A 17,513-nucleotide genomic window follows, 5' to 3' on the forward strand; every position below is an offset into this window, starting at 1 on the left:
TGAAGAGTTATCACAAGTACTCAAAGAGTTAGCTCTTGTTGAAAAACTATATAAAAAATGGAGAAATCTACTTTTTTAGATTTCTTAGAGGCATTAGGATATCCTCATCCAGAAGTCTGAAGAACAGCGAGGGAGATGTTCTAAGACCAGACTTACCGTTTAGTGCACTGGCTGGGAGTACTTAGATGAGCATCCCTTAATCGATAAATTCCAAAGCAAAGCATATTATATGTTTTCAGTGCTTTACAAAATAGATCTCCATAACAGCCTCCATCCTAGGAAAGAAAAAAAAAAAAGAAAGAAAGAAAGAAAAAAGAAAAGAAAAGAAAAGAAAAGAAAAGAAAAGAAAAGAAAAGAAAAGAAAAGAAAAGAAAANAGAAAAGAAAAGAAAAGAAAAGAAAAGAAAAGAAAAGAAAAGAAAAGAAAAGAAAAGAAAAGAAAAGAAAAGAAAAGAAAAGAAAAGAAAAGAAAGGAAAAGAAAAGAAAAATAATAACTGTTTTTTTTCTCTTTTATCATTTAACACAATGACAGGGAAGTGGATTTTCAGTAGGACCTTGTACCAAAAGGACAATGTATAGACAGCCTGTTTTTGTCACAAATGAGAATCTTTTATCAAAGCAAATGAATAAACTAAATGTTTTACTTCAAGTACGTAATTACTTAAAGTGATCATTATTTTGGAAAGCGTAGGTCCATGCAAAGTCGCTAAACTGGAAAGAGTTAATGATCTGTTTTAAGGTGGAAATGTAAATTTTGGTATCAAAGACTGCATAATTCTATAAATTACATTAATCACAGTTTAAAAATTGTTAGCATTTTTGACCCTTTTAGGCAGCAGCCATATTGTCATCTTGATAAATAAATTTACTGAGGAGCACAACCGAAATAAGGGATCTGAAGAGTTAAATAATTGCATATCTCCAACTTTAAAATAATGATATGTATGCCTATTTCATAAGCAATATAAAATAATTGCCTTGAGTAGCAGAAACATTAATTTATATTTGATAATTTGTATATCTAAAATTTTGATTTTTAAGTAACAACGAGTGTTTAATACACTCAGTGTTCGTTCATACAATGCAGTTGAGGCTCTGGGAAAGCAGCAGTTGAAGGACTGGTATTGTTCATTTTATTTGTGAAAATGTTATCCTGAGTGCCCATATGTTTTGATGAGCTATTAGTCTCAACCATGAATGGACTTTTACAGGTATTGACACGCTTTTTACTTCTATCTGTGTGCTCTCATTGGCTTTAATTCTTAATCTGGTGTTTCTCAAGAAGAGTACAAAATTTGGCCCAGAAAACATTTTTAAATACTACTTTATCCAAGCACACCATTTTAAAAAATTGTTCTTCTTTTAAATTTTAATTTTACCCTTAGCATAACTGAGTGAGTGTCAGAAAATTAGGATTTCACAGGTATTCTAGTTCATCCAGAAGAAAACAAAAAACAAACATTATAGTTTCGTTTCCAAGACAATACGTGTATTAGAAGAAACTGAATCTCTATGCAAAGATTAAATAAACTCATCAAAACCCAAAAAGAGTGTAGATATTTAATATATAAAGTGGATTATTATTAGGATGATTATTTTCCCGAAGTCAGCTCATCCATATCTTTACGTGAGTAAGAAGAGCCATAGGACTTTTCACTCTGCTTGAAATACTCAGGAAAGTAAACTAGTTAGTCATATAACTTCTTAAAAAGCATAAGCGCAAATCTGGCACGCCATGTATTAAAATGTCAAACTGTCCAAAAGCTTTATTATTTGAAACAAAATAATAGAAAGCATGCACTAAGATAGATTTTTAATTCAGGCTTAAAGAAAATAAATAGACTTCATACCAGTTTTGATCCTACATCTCTCTCATGATCTTACCCCTAGGTCTGCAAATGGCCCATCATACAAAGCCAACTGAGCAACTCGACACCTGTCCCTGTTTGCAAGTGTCTGGGGCGTGCTGTAACCTCCTCTCAACGCATTTTCCTCAGCAATCAGTGCTTCCAGCTCTGGTGTGGCTCCTCCTGTAACCAGTGTCCGTATCAGTGTGAGGATATTGTCATTGAAGTATGTCTGCAGAGATAAAAGAAAGCTCTTTAAGCAAACACCATTAAAGTCACAACTGAAGACATCCAAATTACAACTTTTCTGGGTTTCTGCTGTTTAAAGTTCTTGGCTGTCTCTTCAAATAATTTTATATAGAAAGTGAAAAGACAGCAGCCTCCAATTACTCTATTTTCTTCTATCCCATTAGGCTTCTATACTAGATCCTTCCTTTTAAACACCAATTCTGGTTGATTTTTATTAAAGTACAAAAATTTGAATGATTTATGTTCCCTATAATTGGCGTTAGTAGTGATGCAATGACTGTTTTCCTTCTCATTGCCTTCATGTCTAATAATGGGCTTTAGGACATGTAATTGTAAAATTCAGACCACATTTAAAGCTTACATAGGCTAGATTGCCTTTTTACTCTTGTCACCAATTCGTTGGGGATCTGCCTTTGTGCTGCAAATGTCATTACTTATTACTGTGGCTGGACTCTAGCAGTCTAACCAAGGTATTGTACTAAACATCTTATTACGAGACTTGACAGTGTTCAGACATAAGCATGTATCAATTAAACATCTTGAGTTCATTCCAGATAAATGTATGATGAGTTTGGGATCCTGGTGGTCCTTTTAAAAAACTCTAGGGTATAGGGTAAGTGTGGTTTATTAGGGAAGATTTACTCCACACTGACATTTTGCCAGCATCTGTAGCATTGCTGGTCCGTCAGGCAAACAACGAGCATTTTAAATATTAATTTAATGCCAGATGAATGACTTTTAAGTTCACTTAAAAGTATACTAGTATAGTTCAGAGATACCCAGTTAAGTATCTGCAGTGCAATGTACTGGGCAAAAAATAATGATCACCAGAAAAAAAAGACACCATCATTTACAATGACACCAATGTCTGGGTTTTCAGAAGCTTTGCAAGTGCAGGGAACATATGAAAAGAAAATGAGCTAGCTGTAGTAAACACAGAATTCACATTACTAGATTTATGATTTTTGTTGAAATTAGGACTTGGACCAAGTGTAATTCAACAACATGAAAATGAATACTGCGTTTTCAAACAATGCTTGTGCAAAGATCTCAATAATAATTTTCATTGAAATTCATTGCTTTTCCCATATAATGCAATTATTTGTAATACACAGGTAAACTGAGGTACAGGTTGAAATGTTTTATTCTGAGATCAAAACACAGCACTGGCTCCCTATCCATGTTGCTTTGATATTCTTTCTTTGCATAATGAAACCTCAGTTTTATTGTTTATTTGAGCTGACAGATAAAACAGGAGAAAATGAATGCTATGTGGCAACATTTTTCAATGTTACATTGAAGTTTCATAACTTCAAGCATCTCTGCTTATTTACATAGGCATATATGCCATTCACCTGTTGACAAAATTAAAATGAGAGGAAAATACTATTATTGTCATGCAAGCCCTAAAGCAAATATTTGCATCACATCAGCTCCCACATATTTTAAATTAAACTGGGTAAGGCACTACATGTTTTTAAATACAAAGCATACTGTGATGGTAGTCTTATATTAGCAGGAGGAATTACTCTAAAACAACAGCTAATCTCAAACCAGCTCATACATATGTGAATGAAATATGTAATAATTCAAGGGTAATACAAACCTTTCTTAGCAAAAAGAAAAATCATTGTGACTCCTTGCAGGAATGAAAGTCTGGAATGATTATATGATGTTTAATGGGAACTGCAGTGGTGACAGGTAAGACAATCAGGCATTATTGTTTATTCTTCAGTTAATTACTTCGTACTTGATTTCATGGAGGTGAGGATCAGAACTGCCTTCTTTTGGCAACTATTCCCACTTGCTATACTTTTCCAACATGGAAATGCTCAGAATCAAAAAATCTGCATTGTTTGGTCTCTTTTCTTGGCCTTGCTAGTGTATACTATTTAGCAGACAGAATTAAAATAATTAGCATAATTCCTTAGCTCCTGAAGTTAATCAGCAATGTTCCTTGACACCAGTTTCAAGGATATAAAGACAAATACTGACAGATCCAGAGGATGGGCAGATTGCATGATAGAAACTGGAAAAGCCCTTTCAGTAGAAACATGCTTCTGCATATTCTATATGGCACTTAAATCATACATATTCACAGAATTAGTTTATTCAAAAATACTATTCTTAGTTGTACTGCTATGAATCAAGATAGTACATGGAGAAAAAGTAATACACGGTTCCACAGGTAGATTTTTTTCAAGTTTGGTTTATAGGCTTATTACAATGTGGCCAAGTCTGACAAGTAATGTTCAGCTACTCCAAAAGTGATGTTGATCTGTGTAAAATAACATTCTCATAGACTGGTGACTTGCAGTGATTGGCAAAACATGCAAAAGTCTGAAGATGTACAAATGATTTTATTGCTCTTTAAGGAGGTAGGTATAATTAGGACAAACTTTCCTGGTTTACAGCTCATTCTCTCTTTATTCTGTAATGCAAATCACAGCTTCTACAGCCAGAATCCAAGATTTAAACACATATAACCTTAGATCATATGCATTTTGTACTGTGCAAGTGCACAACTACCCTCAGTTGCAGCTCACTATAGAACGATCTACTAAGAAATTATACTGGGGCCATATTGCTCATTGTACAGTAGATCTCATATTAAACTGAGAAATGAAAGCCAAATGTAAATTGATGTATCAACTCAGGAACCTGTCAAAAACTCATTAATAGGAATAAAAATAAAATAAAATAAAATAAAATAAAATAAAATAAAATAAAATAAAATATAAAGTTAAATAAAGTAAGAGAAAACAAAATTAACCTCCCCAAAACCCAGATCAAGTAAGACAAAATGGGTCCAATTCTGACTTATGTATGAACCAGGAGTAACTCTGGTAGCCATAAACTGCAATGAAACCGGTGGAAATGGGAAAAGAATCCAGCCTACTGTCAGTGTAACAGAATGCTGCCATGCGACAAAGGCCTCCCACTGCTAGACAAATGTTAAGGCAAAGCTAAGACACTTATTTGCAAAGAAGGCAACATTTCTCTTGGAACAATGGCTCAATTTCGGTTTCACGCCATGACTGATATGGATGTTACCATTTAATCAGATGGATGAGTGCAGCCAAATGACCGTTCTCTTCAATTGCTATCAATGAGTGCAAAGACTCCAGCTTTCAGGATGGACAGTGCTGGTGTTGCAGCTGACAAGAAAATGCCCAGCTGCAATCAAGCAAGGATGGGTGGAAAGGAAGTGGTAGCTTGGCATCTTTTACTAAATAAGGTTGCTTCCTCCCATACTTTGACTTAGCACTCCTCAGGAAAAACCCATCCACCTGTGCTTTTAATTGTCACAAAAATCATACTCCTTTTACTACGTCTTGCTGGTTTGGAAGAGGGCAACACTGATCATGTTGGTCTTTCCAATCCAAATCACTCCTATGATTCTATGATTTCTACGATTCTAACACTGAAAAGCTGAACTAGCTGATATCCATTTCCTTTGGAATAATAATACACTGAAATTAATTTGAGAGTGATCTCCTACTTGCTCTGTGGGAGGGTACATGGCCTGGATATGCCAGTACTTGTAAGGAAGCACTCTACTGAATGACTTTGGAAAGGTGCTGCTGTAAAAGTATAACACAACATTCTTCAGTTATGGCAGTGAATTCCTTTTCTTGGCTGTTAAATCATAGCTGAAAATATATTTGTTTGCTACAGCCATTAACTGTACCCCATAATGAACATCTGTGTAGTGTCACTGTAATCAGCATCCACAATGAGAATACAACATGGTACAGGCTAAATAAAGAAAAGAGGAAATACATCATAGACACTAAAAGTGAGTAAATAGCAAGGAAATCCTGGCACAGATATCTGAGCTAGCACTGCCACCTAGCCTATGCACCTGAATTGTAGAGTAGCTCTTTCCAGTGTTTTGGGGATGCTTTCCTTTTCATTCAATTATTTTTTAAAGTATAATTATCAGAGTGCTTATGTTTTGCAGCTGAGGCTGTCAAGCCTCTTAAACTAATTGGTCCTTTACAGAAAATTTAACTGAAAATTAGCACATCTTTTAATAACATTGCTTTAAATTTAATGGCATTTTGCTTTTCATTTATAATTACTCTAAAATTGTCATTTTCCAAGTCATATCTGCCATTTTTTATGTTTTTATGGCAGTGTGATTTTTTTAAAATGAGTTTTTTAACATCTTTTTCAAATAAATTTTTTAACTTCTTTTCCTTTTCCAGTTGGAGGAATTCTGATAAGTAGATAATGTATATCCAAACACGAAGATTGACTAAGCTAACATCACGGACTTCTGCTAAGAACAAACCAGTCTTTGAGACAGAATAAAGAGCAGGAAAGTAACAACAGGGTTTTAGTGTCTGAAAATGTATTGATTCCCAAAATATTGTCCAAATTTTAAAGAAGTTTGGGGCACTTTGAGGTAAAAGATGCTGCTTGCTGACTTGCACAAAAGTCTTGTGTTTCAAAATGTCCATGTCATAGATTAAAACAGATTCTTTTCTCCATAATGAGACTATGAGAAACTCTTGAGGAAGGGAGAATTCTTGAATACGGGATACACAGAAAAGTAGCTTTAAACTGTTATTCTCTTTCACTGTGATGCTTTTGTTTATACAGAGAAATAGGATTTTGTATTATAAAAGAAAAGCAAGACTCAAGATACTAGCACAAGGAAATAAATTCTGTGATACCAACTGTGAAACTGTAGTCTGGTTCTGGAGATCCTTGCCTCTAGGGACATTACTCTGGCACTACCTGGTAGTTGTGGCAGGGATGCCAATTCTCTGGAGTTTCTATGCTTCTCCTTGCTTCAGGACCAAAAGGAGACATGGGCAAACTTTGGCTCTCGAGCCAACTTTGCAAACATTTGAAGGTACTGTGTTTATAAAACTGGTTTGCTCATATGCAAAGGATTAACTGGACTAACTGTCTCAACATCACCCAGAAAAAGTTCTCCTCTCCAAAAAAACATGTTTCTCTTAAGCTATTCTATCTCTATTCTACCTTTTCTATACATTGTCTAAAAGATGCTTACTATCTCATGATTTTCAATTGAGTTCCATTTGGCGATGAGAGCGTACTTTGCTTTTCAGGAGTGGCCTCACCCCGAGACTAACAGACAATATCTATTATTTCCCTGGGTTTGCATGTGTTATGACATAACAAATATTCATATATCATTCAAGTCACTGATGGCAGTAGATGCCTCTTCAAAGACATAATAATGCTTTACTGGCATGATTTAACAATAGTCACTGTTCACTTAAAACATGAACCATGCGTGCAGTCTTCACACGGAGCACACTCGTGCACTTTGGCTGAAGCCTAGGGTGACCTCTGTTACCAAGTAAAAAGGATAGTGCAGTTTTTGAGCTCATTATTATCTTCTGATCAATGATCTTCAAACTACAACACTGTGAAACACAGGCTTTGGAATATACTGCTTTTTGCTGCAGACGACAAACTGTAGATAGCCTGTAGGCAGTCTTTTGAAAAGAGAACTTTGTTAAGCCTTTTACCTTTGAAATACGAAAATAACATGATTTCAAATTTGAAGTGTCTAATAATGTCGTTTTATAGGAAATAACACTACACTAGCAGAAGGTAGTAACTTCCAGTATTTGATTTGAATCAGAAAGTGACCGTACTTTCTGAGATTTGTTAATCCACTATTCCTATATTAATAAACTTATATAAAAAACAGGAATAATGCAACACTGTTTAAAACAAATTAATATTCAATAACTCAATAATTTAACCAAAGTAGTATATTTAGCAATGTGACTTGTGGATACAACTCTGCTTAAAATGTTCATATAAAAGGATTACTGTACAATACATATTTTGTCTCTCTTTTTGTACACATAAACTTCCATATGTAACATTTAAATTGTCTGGAAGTCAGAAAGAATACTGCATGCATGGGCATTATTCCACTGTCTAATCTCACTCTATTTTCTAATCTTTCTTACAGCTGTTTTACTACAGAACTCCACCACTGTAAAAAGCGATTCATTCTTAATGGAGCAATCCTTCTGTTGTGCATTTCTATTTTAGCCCATATGAGGAATTTGCATTCCTGAAATAACAACAGAGATCGTAAGTTGGAACTTTGCTATAAAAATTAAGTAACAATAAATTTGAATCACTAAGTAAGTGGATTGAATACTGAACTATTTTCTTCTCTCAAAACCAGCTGGAAAAGAACAGCACAAGGTGAATTCATTACAGTACAGAATTCCTGTGCAACTAATAGGATGAAAAAGTAACTATAGATCTCACAATTTCAGATTTTGGTTTTACTTTGCCAGTACTGGGTTGAAATTAGGCAGAATAAATAGATGCTGGTTCCTAAAAATAAGCATACTCTAGAAAGCAAACAAACAAACAACAACAACAACAACAAACAATGAGATAATACAATGCAAGTAGATTAGTTTGAGTGAGAAACACTCTTTTCCTTGGAGGACCACTAAAAGGAATGTACATCCTTTCCATGAGAATACGGATAGTAAAGGGAAATCATCTCACACATCTTACACCTTCTGAAGGGTCAGGAATAAAGGTACATTTCCAAGTGTTTACTAGACCTTTCAGGAGCAAAACATGCACTGCCACTGGTATGCAAAGTGTCGAAAGATAGGATGATGGGCTACTCTAATTGACTGAATCCTTAACTTATCTGCTTTTCTAAGTTGGAATTTTCTACTCTTGTTATCACATTTACTTTTCTGGCTTCAGGCTGCACTCTCTGTGACATATATGACCACTTAGATGCGAAAATGCTTGAAAAAAAAGTCTGTTGAAGAAAGAAATATCAGAAATGGAGGGACATGTTGCCAAAAACTAAAAGTGGATGAAAGTCAGCAATAACTAAAAATATTGTGAGGATTATGTGATGAGGTCTGAGGACAAATTCTAAACAGTAATGTTCTATATTTTTCTTATTGAATCTCTGTTATCTAGATCATGTATTTTTGCCCAGGAAAGCAACGGCATCCACAACATTTTGCTCCTTTTTGTGGGAATGCCAGTCATGACCAGAAGAATTAATACAACTCCGGAAGTGGCCTTCAGAAAGATTCATCCAGGGACATTGCTTCAGATAATAATGTGAGTAGGTAAACAGTACTCAGTATAACAATTTGGAAATCTTCATGTTAAATTACTCCCATTTACAAGGAGAAAATGATAAATATTTTATTCATAGAGATTTTAATTAGAGAAGGTACAAAGTTTAGGTGTGTTTGCTTAAGATTTCTGAATTTGTCAAGTCTGCAAAACATGGCCAATAACCTTCAAAAATGTATTTTCCGAGTTTATTGCAAACTCTTAGGCTGTATTAGAATAAAATTTTATCAGTGTAGACTGATACTGTTCAGCTGTGGATAGAACATATAAGGAATATAGCAGAGAATATAAGTATGAAATATAGCTATATAAATATGAAATATGAATGAAATATCAAATAACAAAGATCACTGTGAATTCTTCTTAAAAGCAAAAAACTTCATTCTGAATTTAGGTGAAGGTCAGACTTGGCTCTTTCTAAGAAATCGGTCTGCTCATTTCTAATATTATGTGACGTTTACAACAGATGATTTCTGGCACCATGGAACTGATTATTCCAGGGAGAGCTCAGAAAGCCTATACTCAGATTTTAAAAAGAATATGTCCTTGTTACTTCTAACAGAGCTTAAGGTTCCTCAGAAGTGTAGCCTACAGAGCAAAACTGTTCTTAAAAAAGCCAATATGAAACAAAGGAGGATGAAAAGGACTGTGACTGAGATGTTTGCTTTGAAACTGTACTATGGCTGCAAACCAAAACCCTAATGTAGGCATAACCAAATGATACCATTTGTAGTTTCCAGCCTGCACTTATGGCTTGATTCATATAACAACTCATATGCAAAAGAGATTACAACCTCTCTTCACATAAGTAGCGTCCACTTGATGTGTACAATGGCTTTTGTATTTAGTATGGTTCTATCAGTGTCCTTCACCACTCAGAGTACTGCTGATAGCTACAGGAAATTAAAAGCTTAAAATATGGTTGATGCTGTCTGATATGCACAGTGAACATAGACTGACACACTGAATTTGGGTTTCAGGAGGGAGATACAACATTTTTGGAAACTATTACGCCTTAAGCTGGACAAGAAACTCTGCTTATAAAAACTGTGGGTTCATGGTGGTCCTAGATATCTCCCTTGTTTTGGATCCAGGTCTCTCCTAGTAAATGTTCTGGAATTCTCTTGACATTTAAGAGAAAACTATATTCTCCTGCCTACCTGCACTAAGAAGAATTACATTTTTATACTCTTTCCCCGTAAGTCTGATGGAAAGAAAAAGGTTTTGTTTGCTTACTGCGCTCATGAGAGAGTCCAGCACACTGACAGCAAACGCTGTTCCACATGCAAAGGGCTGCGTGAGGTACAGTTCTGTGTCTGGGTCATCATCATCATCTTGGTCCAAGAACTGAACATTTGAATCATTTACTGAAAACAATAATCATAATAATACAATTATAAAGTGCCTTTTGGTCACCGGCATATGACCTTACATATTACACAGTCAGAAAGAAAAAGAAACAGCTTATGTCTGGAAACACAGACTTGTGCCTTTGACGTCACTGAAAATGAAATCAAGATGGATGTGAAAATGTGCATTTACATAAAAATCTTTTGATCGGTATCTTGCTCATGAGAGGTGACTCTTGCTCTTGAAAGATGACTATCCCTTTGCTATAAAAGTGGCTTTGTGACACCACCTGCTTGCCCTCAAAAGGTATCCACAGAGCTCTTCTACATATTGAGACAATCCTGGTATTATTCAGGTGCATTGGCTAAGGTTGTATGCATGTACAGTGAAATGTTGTCACAAGAAACCAAGTCAAAACCTCTTTCTAAAATAGAGGCTGCCCATAAAACTCTGATTTAGCCCACAGGCATCTGTTAAATGTGCTGCTGTGATTCTTACTGGAGTGGTGTTAATGCACTTACAGCTCAAAAGAGGATAAACTATCCCTTTAACATGCATTTATCTGAATGAATGAACAATATTCCAGCTATTCTCTTGCAGCACTGCCTTTTGCTCAAATATTTGTCTTTATAACCTCACTTCCACAAATTCTATATTAGCCAGTGTGAAAAAGGGTCTATATCAAATTGCTTTAAAGAAAAGTAATATTTGCCGTTTAGATTTACTTTCTCTGGCATTTTATTGTCACAGCTAAGCTCTCTGCCTCTACCTCATGCCACTAAAAATAGTTGTTTCCTTGAGATCAACATATCAAGTGGATCATATTTCATTACGTATTTAATTTCCATATTAGCTCTTCTCAGACATGAAAGCATAGACTGCTTAGCAATGTCACTGAAATAATATTGTCATGGTTTTGTGATTTTCGGTTATTGGTATTCCACATCATAACATCATGTAGTGAATGTACCTGGTTCTCAGAAGAGAAGGACTACTACATTCCCCAGGGTACTTTTCTCCTCTGTTACCATTTCCGGCCAGAGGAAAAAGATAAAAACTCGCAGGTCACGAGACCTCATCCCTTTTTTCCGCCCGTCTCTCATCCTGGCAGCACCTCGCTCTCCAGCCGTCTTATCGTCAGTAGTAGAGTAAGGCCTACCTTGATTTTGGGACATTATCTCTCTCTGTATTGGATTTATCAGCTTAAATTGTAATATATTGTATTATAGTGTGTTGTTTTGCATCCTGATATCTTATTTAGTAAATTAGTTTGTTTCTCCTCAGATTGTTGCCGCTGTTCCTTGCTCTCAGGGCCATCTCCTTACCCTTTTTCCCTTTTCCCTTTTCCCGGGGCGCGGGCCCGTGGGTCCCCTGTCCCGTTCATCACGGAACTGGGCCAAACGCCCGTAAACCGTTGACAAATATTTAATTATTAAATGACAAATGAATTTAAATTCCCATGCGAGGAAGGGAACCCAGAAAATTTTTTGGGATTTTCAGCTGCATTCTTCAACTATGCCCCTAATCCCTACATGAGGCCATCTGCTGATCCAAGTCAGGGAGCTTAGAAATCAACGTGAGAGCTGCTATTGGTCAGGTTTGGGCTGTGGACTTCTTAGTTTAGGAATTCTGCCTGCTATTCTGATCATCCTGAGTAGTTTCATTTTCCATCCACTCCTTTCTTAACCTGTATATACTACCAAACATGCCATGGTTTGCTAGCAAAACATGAATATTTACAGATAAAGCCTCGTTATACCCCTCTAAAAGAGATAAGTGTTGCTATCTTCCTCTCAGAGCCTTGCTGAGCTTGCACTCAGCCATGTTCATACAGCAAATCAGGACTAGAGACGAAGTAGGATTTAAAAACTGTACCTTCCCACTTCCACATGTAACCATGCAAACATAACTCCTCAGCATTTTAAATGGAGAAGTGTTCTGCTCTGTGAGCTGGAAAACTTTCACTCTAGTAAATGCCAATATCTACACTATTCCTTTCTTTATACAATGGCTATCAATTTATCCTCCAGGATCTTGAGCAAAATAGTATTTGAAAGCCTGACGTATCATTTCAAAATGCACTTTTTGAAGAGCTCATGCCTTAGTTTAATTTGCTCACTAAGAGCAGGCACTATTGACAGTAGCATTCTTTTTCCACTTACATCTGGCAGACTACTACCTGACTTTGACACCCGCTTACTAGTTGTGTGCGATGTCAGATTCCATGGTACTACAAATCTAATGTGAATCCTGTGAGTGCTGCTTTATTCCCAATATCTTTATCTGCCTGATGAAAGTTAGCTGCTATGATGTCTATGAAAGGTCTCCAGGCTGGGTGAGGTAGGCCTGGACGTCTGCTGCTGCACCGCAGGAAATGCTAATCAAACACTGCTCGCAAAAGCTTCTGAGATCTCTCTTTATGGGGAGGGAAAAACACAGAAGCTTCGATGCTTTTTTTGCAGCTTCAAAACCTGAGCTTCAGAGAGATGGCCTACTTCCCCCAGAAAAAAAATAGCTGAAGGGAAAGTGTGATACTGGGGGTTCTTTTCTGATATCTTTTACTTCTTCTTTGGCTTCCTGTGAGCACCGCTAAGGCATGTCCACCAAATTGACAATAGGCTGAAATAACAAACAAAGAAAGAGAAAGAGAGAGAAAAGGGGAGAAAAATTGGCGAGGGGAGGAGGGGCCAGGGAGATGGGAGCCCAGGCCAGAGAAAATGAATTGGTGAGAGGTGCTATGAAAACAGCCGGCAGGTCAGACGAGTGTGATCAAAGGTTTACTGATGCTGCGTGAAAAAAAAAAATCATTAAGAAAGGCCAGAACAAGACAGTCAATTTCAACCAGAACCACAAATAAAACACATTCAAAGCAGTGCCATGAGGGTAGCCCCTCTGATACAGCCAGATAAATAAAGAAAAAGCTGATGACAGTAAGAACAACAACAACAGAAAATAAGACAGTGATGTGAAGGAAAAAGGCACTTCTTACCCAGTTCAGTTATCATTAGAATGTGGGTTCCACTGTTTTTTTCCTGACTGATTGAAACCAAAGGCAGAAGTTTGCCAGGCTTAGCTAATAAGTAAAGTATTTAGGGGGAAAAGAAAGTACAGAAAGAGAATAAAGTAAGGGAAAAAGACAGGTAAGGCTCTAAAAAATAAAACTGAAAAAGAAAATAAAAGGACAAAGGACCACAAATCAAGTTTGTATTTGCCATGAAAAAGCAGAACAGCTTCTGCACTTCACATCACACCACTTGACAACATAAATACCCACAGCCAGAGTGGAAATCAGAGCCTGGTTACCTACCATCAACATATTCTCAGGGGCAAAATATCTCATACTGTTATACAGAGTTTGGTTACACATGATTAAACAGTTCTGGACCATGAAGAAATAAACAAATAGCCTCTTACTATTGACTAAATGCACAGGAAATGTCTGCTCATACTTACTGTGGGTTTTTGGGCGGATTTTTTTTTATAACCTTATCCCAAACAACGCTGCGTATTTGTTATACTATGTAAAAAGCATATTTTCTGATAGTGTTTGTTTAAAGAAAATGGAGAAAACCCAGAGAAAAGAGAGAAATACATTTCAGTTATTCAAATAAAGTGAAACAACTGTTACTAATCTTTCTTTGGAGAGAGCAATTCAAAAGAGTTATCAGAAAACATGGCAGTGTAAGACGCAGTATAAGCAATTTTTCTGATGCCACATAAGAAGGGAAGTGGGAAAAAGACAGGAGCGTACATGATATGATAAATGCTCTTCTTACCTAGCTCTGTTATAATAGGTATGTTAGCTCCTGTTGTAATGGAGGGTTGACGTAACAGGCCATGGACAGGACTGTTGTCTGGAGATGACCTATCCATACCAGGGGGTGTAAAGCCTGAAAAATAAAATAAAATAAAATAAAATAAAATAAAATAAAATAAAATAAAATAAAATAAAATATAAAATAAAATAAAGTAAACAAAGAATATTTAGTCAATAAATCTGTATAAAAATGAAAAAGACTTTTTAAGCTGATAGATATAATGATATAATTTTTTTAAAAAGAAACACCATCAACAAGGAATTTCCTATCCATTAATTTTTTTTAAGAAAAGAACAATAAAGACATCTGCCTTTATTTTTTAAAGATTGACTTAATTTTCAACAACTATTTCTTAAAAGAATAATCCTTCAAAAATATACAGGTCATTTACACAGAGTAAGATGTTATTTGGTAGCTAATGGAGAAGCTGGAACACATTTTGTTACCCTGGGTACTCTTTATATCAAAACACACTAAATGTTTTGCTTGCTTAAATATAAATAAAAATAATTAATAGACACACACACAAAAAGCAACTTCAGTTTTAGAGAGGTTTATTTTTCTTTTCCTTTTAGCACTCCTCTTTGTTTTGGATGGGATAGTTAATCTTCACAGATACCTGACAAGTTAAGCCACATTATTTCAAGTTATCCCAAAACAAGTATTTTTCCTTAAACCTGAATTATAGGGTTCAGTTTGTAAAGCAGTAGTTCAACCACTAGTATCTAAGTGCTTCCACTAGTAAGTCTGATGTTTGATCAACACACAGGATTTAGGATTTGCTGTTTTCCAGGAGCAGTAAAATCAATACAGTTGTTTTGCCTTTCAGACAGACATTGCATAATCTGTATTTTTATGAAGATTACAGTTATAGAAATACTGAGACGGAAGGGTCCATCCTAAGAAAAAAGAAAGGATGGAAGTAAAAAGACAGATTTTCAAATGGTATGTAAAAGTGATGCATGAAAAGAAACTAGAAATAGACTTACACCTTTGGGGATGTATAGGAAAGAAAGGTGGGAAATAAAACAAGCCAAGAGGCACTCGGAGAAAAGATCTGGAAAGCAGCAAGGCTTATCACTAGCAAACTAATAATATTTCTGTTTTCAGCCTGATTTTCTGCACAGTTTGAAATGAAGCTCTTGGAACTAAGCTTCTTTCTTTATTTTCTTTTTTAAAATTAAAAAGCAGAACACCCAGGGAAGCCTTTGAATTTTGATTGTAAGTGGTTGAAAACAGGTAGTTTTACAAAACCTCATGCAACAGTTAGCCTAGAAATTCAGTTTGGACTAATACACTCCACCTCCCTTGTTTATTAAAGCTGTAGAATGCATGGGAATGTTCATCTCATATCATCACTGCAGAGGTGATGGTGAACCCTGAGTTTGACTTTAGGATTTTATTTAAGACCAATGTCAAAGCAGTGTTTTTAAGCAAATATTTGTCAGCTAGGAATAGGAATAGGCCAAGCTTGCTTTAAAATACAAATTTCTGAAAAAAAACATTCTTTTTTTTAAAACCAAATTTTGCCTGTGTTCCTTGACTTCAGACCAGGGACAGATTTTTGACTCTCTTGTTACTGACCTGAAATAATTTTCAATTTTTCACATGCCAATTCTAAATTAATCACAGAAAAATTCCTGATGTAACTTCATTATTTTCTTGCATTGTGGAAACTGTTTCTCTCAGTTAAACTCATTGGTACATTCATCTCCTACTGAACTCAGAACAAGATGACATTGTTCTTTCTTCAGTTTATAGACTGTTTTACAACTGCATTTCTTAATATGCGGCTTTATACTGGCTTTATATTGTTTTCGTTGTGAAGAATTTTCAATTGTTTCCTAGTGGCAATTACCCTTACTATTAAATTGTCTCTAAACTATAAGGACCGCTTGATCTAGACTTCTTGATGTAATGGAATTTTTTTATTTGATCTTCAGTTTATTTCTCCCTAAATCTTGTCTATATGAATTATAGAATAGATAACTAATGAAACTAGAATCACTAAGAAGAGATGCTTAGCCCTCCAAAAGGTGCCAGTATGAATTTCCTATTTACAACACGAGGATTGTAAGGACAGGATGTAATACAAAAGTGCCAGTGCTTCTGCATAACGTTTACCATTCTCAGAGAAAGTACACGGAAGAAAGTTAACATTCATCAGTTTAATAGGGAGATACTCACATTACCGGGGGTGGCTGGCCGGTCAGTCTCCACCAAGTTCTTATGACCAATGGTGGTCAAATGGTATAGAGTCTGCCCTGGGATTACCCTTGGCAGATACCAGCTGTGGCAGGCCAGGAAGATGTCCACTCACCCAAGCACCCTAGGGTGGTACTTCTGGGGGCATCCATGGAGGACCCACTGCCCTCTCTTTCCTGAGAGCTTTCCTCTCCTCTCCCTATTTCAGGATGCACTCCCTAAAAAATCTTTCAGTGAATCAGGCTCTCCAGATGGTAAGAGCACATCAGTATTTCCCAGTCAGCTAAAAGCAAATTGAAGAAAGTTGGCATAAATGCTTCTAAATGCGTAAAATCTTCTTACCCTCCTACTGCTGCAATGCACACACACGCAGGCATGCACACATGTGCACGCAAACACACTCTCCATAGGTGGCTATTTGCAGCCACTTCTCTCTAACCCTTCAAATATTTGTCTTCCTAGACAAATGTCTAGAAGTGTTAGAAGACTGAAGTAAATGTGGCATTTCTGTTAGACACAGACTGTCAGGAGCTCTGTAATTGCACACTGCACACGCAGTGCATTCAGTCTGAAATGCAAGAAGCATGTTAAAGGGATATTGTTTTCTCCTTGAATGAAAAACAGACTCATGACTAAATATTTTTCATTCCATGGTCTGGGGAGATATAAGAAATATTTGCTATTTTAATTTAATTTCCCTGCCTGGGATTAATTCATATACCTCTACAAATCGACCTCTGAAAAATATACAACTATTGGAATATTTTCAGAAAAAGAAGAATTGGAATTATTGAAGATTTTGTGTGCCTATGTTTGGAGTCACAAGGCATCATCCACTTTCAGGCCACACTCCTGCTCCTAAGTCATAATGTAAACTCTATAGATAGGCTTTCTATTTTTTTTTCCCTCTAGAAGCTAAAAA

General features: G+C 36.0%; 1 protein-coding gene and 1 long non-coding RNA gene across 13 annotated transcripts in view; one reads left to right on the forward strand and one right to left on the reverse strand.

The window, feature by feature from the left end:
* Nucleotides 1-17,513, forward strand: part of LOC110399693 — an 84,425-nt gene that overhangs the window by 37,680 nt on the left and 29,232 nt on the right. For 4 of the 5 annotated variants that reach the window (XR_002439336.1, XR_002439339.1, XR_002439340.1 and 1 more), the window contains exons 2-3: nt 8,062-8,186; nt 9,054-9,200. This is a non-coding gene — a long non-coding RNA (uncharacterized LOC110399693). Of the gene's footprint in view, nt 1-3,480; nt 3,798-8,061; nt 8,187-9,053; nt 9,201-17,513 lie in introns of those variants that run through there. The other variant, XR_002439337.1, reaches the window with a different exon arrangement.
* Nucleotides 1-17,513, reverse strand: part of KCNMA1 (potassium calcium-activated channel subfamily M alpha 1) — a 454,315-nt gene that overhangs the window by 9,421 nt on the left and 427,381 nt on the right. For all 8 annotated transcript variants that reach the window (XM_021398811.1, XM_021398812.1, XM_021398807.1 and 5 more), the window contains 4 exons: nt 14,345-14,458; nt 10,455-10,585; nt 1,885-2,079; nt 157-275 (listed from right to left, as the gene is read on the reverse strand). In XM_021398811.1, coding sequence (XP_021254486.1) covers nt 157-275; nt 1,885-2,079; nt 10,455-10,585; nt 14,345-14,458 — 559 coding nt within the window. The remainder of the gene's footprint in view (nt 1-156; nt 276-1,884; nt 2,080-10,454; nt 10,586-14,344; nt 14,459-17,513) is intronic.

This window comes from Numida meleagris, chromosome 5, assembly GCF_002078875.1.
Source record: "Numida meleagris isolate 19003 breed g44 Domestic line chromosome 5, NumMel1.0, whole genome shotgun sequence".
Taxonomy (NCBI): domain Eukaryota; kingdom Metazoa; phylum Chordata; class Aves; order Galliformes; family Numididae; genus Numida; species Numida meleagris.